The sequence below is a fragment of the Rhododendron vialii genome, chromosome 1a (assembly GCF_030253575.1).
Source record: "Rhododendron vialii isolate Sample 1 chromosome 1a, ASM3025357v1".
Lineage (NCBI taxonomy): Eukaryota > Viridiplantae > Streptophyta > Magnoliopsida > Ericales > Ericaceae > Rhododendron > Rhododendron vialii.
Window position 1 is genome coordinate 45,166,293 of NC_080557.1, and position 11,221 is coordinate 45,177,513.

Consider the following 11,221-nt stretch of genomic DNA (forward strand, 5'->3'; position numbering starts at 1 on the left):
GTTAGACATTTTATGATTCGAATGCAAGATGGTAAATCAAACCAGTCTTATTTAATGAGTAGTGTTCTACTCTGATCCCTCTAGTTTCCAATTGACAAACTCGTGCTTTTTCGTTTCAATATTAAGTAAGAAGGTTTAAAATTACATTCACACACATTAACTTGCAAAGTTCAACATATTAAAAATGACAACTAAAGGGACCAAATTAACAACTTAATAAATTGCGCTTGATTGTTGTATACACTTTTCAGGCACACAAAAACTTCTTAAGTCAGTTACATAAATTACAAAAAAAAAAATCACGAATCATGTATTTGTGCAAGCCAATTATTGTGATATCGACAAAAAAAATGCTAGAACCACTCTCATTTGTGCATTCATTTACACACCCACAATCACAAGTATGCAGGAGCCCTACACACACGGACATGTGACAAGCACTTGATAGTGGGTAGGTAAATAGTCGTGTAAGCGGGTGTGGTTCCGTCATTGCTCCATTGACAATATTATGCATAATAAAGAAAGTTTAAACATACTGTAATTATTACACCATAATTTTGCAACATTATTTTTTGTTCAATTTCTCTTGGGTTTTTTTTACTACTTGTGCAGCACTGCCAGCACATAGGACTTTCCCCGTGGATGAAAATTTGCAAGAGAACAAGATGATTAGGGTGTGTTTAGGAGGTAGATTATGAATCGTGATTATCCATTTTGTCACAATCTTCGTTTGGGAGCTCCATTCTCATAATGGATTCTTTCATAATTCATTATGAAAACTACGCTTTAGAGACACAATTTGAGAAGACACAACAATACATAAGAGAACCTGAAAGATTCATCGTAGTTTGAGTTCTCAGATTGTAAGTCGATCGAGCTAGATAAAAGCAAAACGAGAAAAACCCTACTTACGCAATAAATTTTCCGGTCAATTAAAGTTCATTGCAGCGAAGCAAGAGAGAGAGTTGAAGATTGGGGTCAGGGTTTGGAGTACCTGAAATTGGTTGATTATAAGAGAAGTCTGATTTGTAACCTTTTGCTTTGGCTCGGTGCTGCGTCCAGCATTTGCAGATTTGAGAGAGAGAGAGAGAGATCTGGACTTGAGTGTGAAAATTCGAGTACTTTTCGTTAGAAATTTTGAAAGTTTTTTGAAAGCCGCGAAACTTTGGTGGTAGAAACTAGAATGTGCCGGGGGCGAGATTAAAAGAAGATATGTAAATCAACGGCCCCTGATGGATTTTATTTGGAACATGTAGAGAAGAAATTTGATTATGAGATTTTTAAAGTGAAAAAATAATTATGATCCTTTAGGATAAAATAATTAGAAAAATAAAATTTTCGCAAGAGTTCAAACGGATTAAAAATTGAAGCACTTAATTTTTTAATCATTCATATTATTAAAAAATTAAGTACTTCAATTTTCAATCTATTTGAATCCGTTTGAATCCGTGCGGAGATCTTTCTCTTTTTTTTTATCCTAGAAGGTCATATTATTTTTTGGGGGCTCCAAGACTCTCGTAATCAAATTTATACTCTATAGGATCCCAAATTAGTTAAGGTTAGTTTGAATAGATAGTCAAGATAGAGAGTAGGGTTGGAATATATATAGATGAAAAAAATACAGAGTAGGGTTGGAATACATAGATGAAAAAGTGAATAGGCAAAATAAAGATGTACTCCTTTTCTACTACTTTTTACATACTAAGAGCAAGTTTACCGGTCATTTTCTAAAAAAGCTCTTGAACAGTGCATATTTTTCATTTTATCTACACTTTTTTTTTAACACTACACCAATACAATCTATTTTACCTATTTTTTATTAAAATAATATTAATAGAGAGAGAGTGAAAGAGAGAGAGAGAGAGAGAGAGAGAGAGAGAGAGAGAGAGAGAGAGAGAGAGAGAGAACAAATAAAAAAATGAATTGCTTATGAACAGTTGTAAGCTATTTTTAGCTTACAACTGTAGATGGAGGCAAAATACCTCTTTGTTTTCCTTCTCTGTTGCAGGGGTATTTTCCCCCTTTTTGTAAGCCAAAATAACTATAAAGAACTTGCTCTAAGTAAAAGTAAAGAGTAGGGTTGGAGATACTCATATACCAAAGACCCATTTGTTTGGATTTTAGATAGCTAGTCCCATTCCATTTCAGAAGTGATAAATCTTCTCATTCCAAGTTCAAATTTCTAAACGAAAGCAGTTGGCCCAACAGTTATGTACGTAGCTGGACTTAGGTGTAATGAGGTCTTGAATTCAATTATTGTAGAGAGGATGTTGATACTCTTGCTGATAGATGTGACCAGAAAAAAGTATAAATTACAAAAGAAAAATTCGAATCTTCATATTTTTTCTATTTTAAATTTCCAATTATTTTTCTTCTAGAAGTCCATTTTTTTCAAACATATAATAAAAGCGTGATTTTAAATCAAACGAAAACCATTACTCCTATCCAACCAAATTATTGGCGACCATTCGTTTTTTTTCACCAATACTGGTGAAGAGAGCTCAATCCCATCAATTTCAATCGCCTTGTATGTTTCCTTCCCTAGTCACTCTTGATCCTACACGCAAGACATGGGCCACATGGCACTGGAAGTACCTTTTCTACGAAAAAATAGGGCCGATCCTGATTTTTAGAGGGTCTAAAGCAAAAATTAAAGGCAGAGCCCATTTTTCTTTTGGACTATTATAAGCGGTACCAAATAGGAGGAACACGTAAACTTCGTACATTTTTTGGGGCATAAAGCGACCGCAACTCGAGCTTTGGCTCAGGGCCGGATATGCGAAAAAGGACAGGAAGACAGCCTTTGCTAAAAAGAAACCAATAATGAATATGTATGTTGTCTTCTACTATCCAACTTCAATTGAACAAATGACTGAAAACACACTCTAAGCCAAGACGGGAAACTGGGAAGCCAAGTGAAAAGAAGGAAAATAAATGTTCGCCCACAAAGACCTCAAATTCTCAGAAACATATTAGAAGCACAATAGCACAAAAAGAGAGAGAATGCATATTTCATCAGAAGGTAACTCCGCATAGGGGAAATCCCTCAGAGCTATAAACAGGTCTTGCACAGTTTACAACAAATCCAGAAATACAATCCAAAAGTCCTCATTTTCTACACCATGGAAAGCAGCAACCCTGGCGGAAAGGGAAGAGGAAAACAACAAAGGGAAGTCAGGAATTATGTCCAAGAACAAGTATGAAGTCTTCACACTAATACACTCATAGTATCGAGACCAATAAACATACCTTCATATCGTCATCGGATTTTTGCTTCCGTGCAGCAGTGTAAGCTCGCTCACTACCCACAGTCGGCGACTTACCGGCCTCCATGAGCTTTTCTTCTCGCACTTTGTTGAAGATATGGGTATACCCATCTGCAGATTGTGGGTTATTCTCATCCCAATCACCGAACTTTGGAACAGCGGCGCCTCTCTCGGGCTGCAAACATGAGTAAGACTCGTTGTCAGAATCCTATATAAGCAGGAGGGGTGTCCCTATGGAAATAAACTAATCAAACGGTGGCAAGGATGTTAACCAAAAGAAGCAACTTACGCCTATTTATACCTACCCCTTTATCGTCTCTAGCAATCTGTTAAATTGAAGTACGCCAAAGTTAGTCCTCATTAATGGCGGTGTCCTCAGGTTCAAACCCACTGCCTCGTGTTTGTAGAACTAGCTTTTCTACGGTTTGATAAGTTTACATAAAAAAACTAAATAACGCAAACTTAATTAACAAGAGCAGATTTTTAATGAACAGGCCACTCCTCAGCTTTGGCCCGCCAAAGTGGGTACTCAGAGGATTTGACGACAAACTCACCTCTGGGCTCTGGCAATGCATTAACAAGATTTGCTTTTGTTAGACTCGGTTCATGCTCTAACACATGGTATGACTAATATTGTACCACTAAACTAAGCAACAACCAGTGAGATTGGTTTTTTTTTTTTATCAGCATGCGAGATTGGTTCGTTAATGAAGCAGCTAAATTAAACCTGGACCAATTTACGAGCAAAGTCCCTAAAAAGAGCCTTTAAAAATTTACTGCGTAGCTTGATAAGTAACGAAATGTTTCACGTGTATACCAATTGTGGATTAAGGATGATAAGAAATCAGAGAGCAAAAACTTACTGTCTCATCGCCCCGATTACCCGGTTTCATTCTGGACCTCCCAGGAGTACCATGGCTACTATCAAATGAGTTCTTCCCTTCCAACCCAGGAGATGCACTGCCTTTGCGCGCGACCTTTGCTTGATAATGTGGATGCATTGGCGATCTCTCAACGCTGTGCTCAGACCCAGCACTTTGCACTACCTTTGCTTGATATTGCGGATGCAGTGGTGATCTCTCAATGCTGTGCTCAGACCCAGCACTTTTTCTTACCTGCCGTCCTGCATTACGTTGATGTGCCGACTCACCTGAATTTCTCCTGCTGTTATTGTCGTTATGTGCTGGAGATCCATTGAACTGCCTAAGGTCACCATCTTCCCTACTTACTCGCCGCTCATGCCCCGGCCTTATTGCTCCCCTGACTTTTGGTACCTCTGGTTCAGCTCTGGCTTTGGGTGGAGGAGATTGAGCTGGAGGGGAGGTGTTGCGAAACATATCTGGGTTCTCTTCTGGGTCGTTTGGGTTCATTATTTTCCCACCAGTTCTACCTTTCCGTGCTTTGTCGAAGTAGGCTGTGTAGGGAACATTGTCTGCACCTTCCCAGTTGCCAAACTTTGGTACATGTGAGCCGTGCTGCATATGTAAACAAGAGCATCAAAAAGGTTTCTCATGTATTTCATGAACAATGGCAGTGTTTGATCAGCAATTGACAGGATCAAGGCACGGGAGGGTGTACATAATTGCCAATACTTCACCAACTGCGCACTTATTAGAAAACTCAGACACAAGCCATAACTGGGTTCATGAATCTAGGAAAAGTAACAAGTTTCTAAGGTCAAAAGTCGGAGCATGATGTTGACTTTTGAAGGATACTATGGCATGTATTAGGCACCACATACAAAACAGCATTGCTGGCTAGCATGTAGATATACACCCTCTACTGTTGGCTAGTGCTTCATGGCTACACTCATTGTATTCCTGTAGGCAATAATTGAATTCTGTACAAGAGCTCAAGCACAGAAGCCTTTTTCCGAAAACATTTTCAGACACCCAACAAACAAACAAACAAATTTGATGCCATACAGCAAATGTACGGGCAATCCTCGTAGGAATACGTTGCATAGCTCATGCAACTATGCATATCACATGCAATAGTGTAAGGGAATTGAGCAGAAACTACATGCTCTGGAACCCGTTATGATTAATGGGTCCTCAACAGTGCCTCACGTTTATATCAATGTCGTCCATATGCTCACAGAGCTTTCAACTGCTAACTTAAGAAGTTTAACAATATAATCCACAAAACATATTCACTTTTCCAGACAAGAAATATTACAAATCACACAAAAATTGTGGAGCCATTTGCACAATACAGTGGATGCAGCCCAAGGATCAGTTTAAAACTTCTTGAGAATCTTACATGGTTGCTGCATTAGGTATCAGTCATAATTCTGCCGAAGATCTATTTCAATTAAGTAATTACAGCCGTTAAGCCCTATATACGTATGAACATAGAGGGAAGATGCTTATCAAAAAAACATAGAGAGTGGATGAGTTTAAAGATAAATTATCAACTTATAGTTTCACGAAATGAAGCCTTCAAGACAAAGGATAGTCCAACGTTAGGACATCCCATTACCAAGCCATAAGTTTGGCTTTCAAGTCTTATCCCCCTACCCCTTTACGAACAGATACTACTTGATTTTCTTGCATTTCATCCACTCCAAAAATGTAGCCTTCGAGAAGAGTCATTTACCTGCATTTTCCAATTAACATTCGAAGCCCAAAACCACTATGAACAAACAATAACAACCACTGAACTTGCCGGTGTAAGTCAAACAAGATGGATCTAGATGAAATAGGAAATCAAAATATTCCACAAACCTTACAGTACCAGCCACGCACAGTATTTCGTACCCACATTTCTTGTACCGTCCATAATCATAATCTTAAGGCATAAGATATGACTTCAAGGCTTTATTAAAGTGCTCAAGCTACCTTAGCAAGTGAAGAAAGGTCTTCAAGCACAAGCACATATTTCTAATTTCTTCTATGAAGCATCAAACCTAATTCCAACACGAAACCTTCAGCTTTCAAAGTTGATTTTACAAATAAACTGTCCCACCTGAAACCCCGAGCCAACCCCCCACCCTCCCCCCCACCACCACCCCATCCTCTCGAGTTCCAGGTCCAATAACAACAACCAGAGATATTTCTACAGTTTTTTTTGCAAAAAAGGGCATACAAAGTCACAAATTCCTCAGTTTGCAGTCTGATTCAAATACAAAGTAAACAAATCATATTGGTGAATTAGTTACAGGCCTAACCTTCTATTGGTGGAATTACGGATTGTTGATAATTACCCTATTTTTTCCAAACAAATTGAACCCTTATGCACATGAAAAGATATTAATTACCAGACCACCAAATCTCATCTTAAATCTTACCTCTCCGACTGATTAAACAGTCAGCAGCGCATCCAAATCCAAACCCATAGCACCAAATAACTAGAGCATATATTTTCATACAAAACTAACACAACCCATAAGAAAAGAGTGCACCAAACAAAACAAAATCAAATCACAGCACAGCACAAAAGGTAAAAACGCAGCAGATAAACTTACTGCCATGTCTATCCACCAGTCTTGTCAAATGGAAGCAGAAGGGAGGAGGAGAAGGCTTTAGAGGAAAAACAAGCTTTGCTCGCAACCCAATTCAATGATTGCTGAGAACTCCCTCAGCTGAATCCTTCGACCGACAGGATATAAATAAGGAGGAAACAGAACAGCTATTGAGAGAGAGAGAGATCAACAGAGAGGCGTTTATCAACCATTGACCGACGCCACCGGTAATTTTTTGACCATTTCTCCTGACTTCCCTTCCCTCTCCCTCTACTCTCTCTCTAGTTTCTACTCCCTCTCCTCCGTGAAGTCTGAAATGTCAAATGACTTTAGCTATGTACAGAAGTTAGTAATCTCCAGGTTAAATAGTCTTTTTTTAGAATTCGTACAATTTTCAATCAATTATGCTTTATGTATAAAAAAATTCATATTAGATATATAATAATATATAACTTATTTTTTATCAAGTTATAATTGAACTATGAACTCTTAAATTCAGACGAACGGAGTAGTATATATCATAATAAAAGCCCAAAAATGGTTAATTAGTTTGATCTATAATAGGTTTCCACTTGATAAAAAAAATATGGTTCATTGAGATATTTTTAGTAGTTTAAATTAAAGTATTAATAATCCATAAACTTGAAAAGCGGGGGTAAAAAAAAAAACTAGAGTAATTTTCAACTGCTTGTAAGTTCAATATTTAAGTTAAACACACTTAAAAATAAATTAAATTGTCTAGGCAATGCACGTGTTACTCGTTCTTTTAATTTTTTGTCTCTTGAAATGGGTGATGAAATCACACTTTAAACGACAACCAAACAAGACTAATTAAGTATTTATCAACCCGTGATAAATTTAAAAGATACAAAAACATGGATCAAAGCTGGAAAAAAAAAATACTCGTTTTAACATGAAAAGAAAATAGACGGGGAGTAAAATGTTCCATAGCTTTGGCAAGAGAGCAAAAGCTTATGATTTATCATCACCGTTTGTGGAAAATTATCGAATTATCTTTGTTTTCCGTTATTTTTTTACTAGTTTTTTTCTGATGATTTTTCCCTTTTTACGTTATTCTCGTTAAGACGAATGATTGATTCGAATTGACATAAACTAACAAAATTTTGAAGATGGGAAAATAAAGGCCTGAATTTAAGTCAAACACCTTATTCATATATCTCAAAATATGCCACTTGTGTGCAAAAAAAACATTAGATTTATGTGGATTTATTATTCTCCATAATCTCCAACAGCCGGCTTCTGGACAGAATTTATTTATAAACCTAATGCCATGCACTCGCTGACTTGAACTATTAGTTTAATTAGCTTTCACACGCTACTTTATACAACTTGGTTTATAGTATACTCCTACATTGGAAACTTTTTTTACAATTCAGGTGTTCGGGTCAGCTTCGCGCACCTCGAATAATTTTGCTGGTTCAATCCCACCGTCCACCTTCAGGGAGCCCAGTTAAATCTCGAGCAAATTCATCTCCTATATTGGAAACTTTTTTTTACAATTCAAGTGTCCGGGCGAGCTTCGCACACCTCGACTAATTTTGCGGGTCCAATCCTACCATCCATTTTCAAAGAGTCCAATTAAATATGGAGAAAGTCTCCTATATCGGAAACTTTTTTTTACAATTCAGGTGTTTGAGCCACAGCTTCATGCACCTCCTCTAATTTTGTGGGTCTAATTCTACTGTCTACTTTCAGGGAGTCCAATTAAAACCAGAGCAAAACTCCGTAGTGACTGGCCTTAAAAGAATGGATAACACCTGAGAGCTAGGTTTCGAACCTCAAATCCTAAGAAAGAACAAACCTCTAAATCTCAAATCTTGGCGGTCAAACGTAATCTCGTGGGGTTGTAAAAATTGGAATCTTTAGATTCTCCATTACATCACAAGGATTACTTTAGATAAGAAGGAAAATAAATCAGTGGCAGTTGGCACCTCCAATACTATACTACTACTATAAAATTGCAAGGGTTGATGAAGAAAGGTTGGCGCACGTTTTTTCTGTTCACACTGGTTTTGAAATTTTTTCATGATATTTTTACATTCGATTCTTTATCAGAGGCAGTGACGTCTGATCTCATCACAAAAAATAGAAACCACAAAAAAATAGAAACCTCAAAAAAATAGAAACCTCAAAAAATAGTCTATTCGGATGGCTCAGCTCCTAATTAAGCAAAATATTTCGAGTGTTCCATTTTCTTTGAAAAAGAAAGTAATTTCAAGCTCAAAAATCATGTGTTTACGCAAATAATTTTCCTGCCAATATAGATTTTGATTGATAGATCTCATTAAGATCTTTAAAAGTTGCAAAAAAAAATCAAAAATTATTTTCTATTATCGTTATATTTGAGTTTGAAATTACCTTCTTTTTAAAAAAGAAGGTTTAGAAAGAAAACGGAACGGAGCCTCGCTTTTCCTGGAGTATAAATTTATTTTTTTATATATTTTCTCTCGTCTATCTCTCTAAACCAAACAATGGGACTATTGGCGAGAAAATTTTCTATTGTACCCTTCCTTTCTCTTCTGTCCCACAAGTTCCGAATAAACCATTAATTTCCACCGTCGAATCTCGTCGGGTACAGTAGGCAAGGGCTAAGATTTTCGACTAGTGGAGTCAAAAAATAGTACTACTATATTGAAAATTTTCTTTTATTGTTAAATGGAGAAATAATTAAATTAGGAGGAAGAAAAAGTAGATATAGTTTAGTAAATGTAACTTTACGTTAGAATCGACGCCCGTCAACTTTAATATATCTACGTAATAAGGGATGAGGGTTTTTGAATTTTATCTATCTATAAATCCTAATTATTCATTTGCTCCATAAATCTTACGGCTCTTCCTCTCTCTCTCAAATAATATTAATTATACAATTATCACTAATTAGATCTCACGTTGCGCCGTGCCTTTAGGCACGGACAAACCCTAGTAGATTGATAAAAAAAATAACCGATAGCCTCGTTTGCAATATTACTTATTTGCTAGGATAAGAAAATGTACGCTTGAGCATTTACATCGTTTATTATGTTAAAAGAAAATTTAGGCAATTTAAAACAATTTGTGGCTGTCAAAGTTACAAAACAATGTGCAAAATCTAATACATCATATTGAGAAGTCAAAGTAGGGGGTGTTCAGACAGATAAGCCAAAGTGGCTTATTTTTTGTCCTTATTCAAATTTTTTTCGTATCACTTGGCTTATCCTCATTTTTTTGGGGATTATTGCATCTTCATGACAAGAGGAATCTAAAAAGTATAAAATTTTGATCGAAATCCAATATTTTTTGAATAAAGACGAAAAAAATGGCTTATTGGCTTATTTTTGTTTTTATGTGGGTTTGTTTGGCTTATTTTTGGAGGGAAAGCCAATGGCTTTTTTAGCCGAACAGGGCCTAAGTGGGCTAAAGTGACCTAACTAGTATCAAGGCAGCTACGCCCTCGACAACAGACAGACGGATGATCTCGTAATGAAAATATGTAGTGACATTTTTCTCTATTAATGTAATCAACTCGGCTAGATCAGTTCTTAAGCAGGAGATTCTGGAAGCCGATGAAGACAAGATTTGATTCATTAATCTCCCTTTTTATAGTGCTTTATTATTGTGTTTGTGTTCAATCAGGAGTGGTTTCTATTGGATCGTATGTGCTTTTGTTGGTATTGTGATTGATGTTGAAAGGATGTCACTTTTTTTCTTTTTCTTTTCACATTGATTTTAAAGTTTAGTTGAGATTAATTTGTTCCTCAATTTGTATTAGAAACAGCGGGCGATCTTATCAGCAAATATGTTATCAACTCGGATAGCTCAATTCCAAAGCAAGAGATTACAAGAGGCTAATCAAGACAGTATTTGATTTCCCGTTGTAGAGTTTTTCTATTGGGTTGATGTTATCATTGTTTGATGCTGTGATTGTTATTGTTTGATACTATGATGGTTATAATTGTTTGTGTTTAAGAGTTATTTTGTTGTGTTTTTTTTATAGTTGACCATCTAGCCTGAAGTAATTTTCATACTAACATTTTGTACTATCCCAATCAACCCATAAAAAAAAAAAAAAAAAAAACTTCTCGGTTCTAGGTTTATGATAAATATTGAAAAAATATGCTCAATTGAGGGGGGGAAAAACTTTTAATTGTTGACTAATTTGAGAAGGAAAATGTCGTTTGCTTGTACTGTGCAGTGAAAATGGAAAAATATAAGCTCATTAACAGTGGCAAGACAAAAGGGGACGGTCTCCCAAATATCAAATCATATATTTTCATGAAAGATAAAAAAGTTCATAGAATCATGTATGCTAAAGACGAACCGGACATTCTATTGGCGGGTAGAGAGCCCCCATGATCACGCCTAATGGGGAGTTACTACGCTTGTCGCCCCTTCCCACCCTTTTGATTATCAATATATATATATAGTTCTTTTCAGGTCCGGACGCCTTACGGTCCGGACTGTCCGGACCTCGCATTTCCCGATCGAATTTCGA

The 11,221-nt window shown here is 36.5% G+C and overlaps 1 protein-coding gene across 1 annotated transcript; it reads right to left on the reverse strand.

Annotated features, from left to right (window-relative positions):
- Positions 1-2,984: 2,984 nt before the first annotated feature.
- LOC131320138 (RPM1-interacting protein 4) lies at positions 2,985-7,066 on the reverse strand. Its single transcript, XM_058350739.1, has 4 exons — positions 6,733-7,066; positions 4,130-4,741; positions 3,250-3,441; positions 2,985-3,138 (listed from the first exon to the last, which is right to left on the reverse strand). Exons 1-4 carry the CDS (start codon positions 6,736-6,738, stop codon positions 3,109-3,111), a joined length of 840 nt encoding a protein of 279 aa, XP_058206722.1. The 5' UTR covers positions 6,739-7,066; the 3' UTR covers positions 2,985-3,108.
- Positions 7,067-11,221: the final 4,155 nt, after the last annotated feature.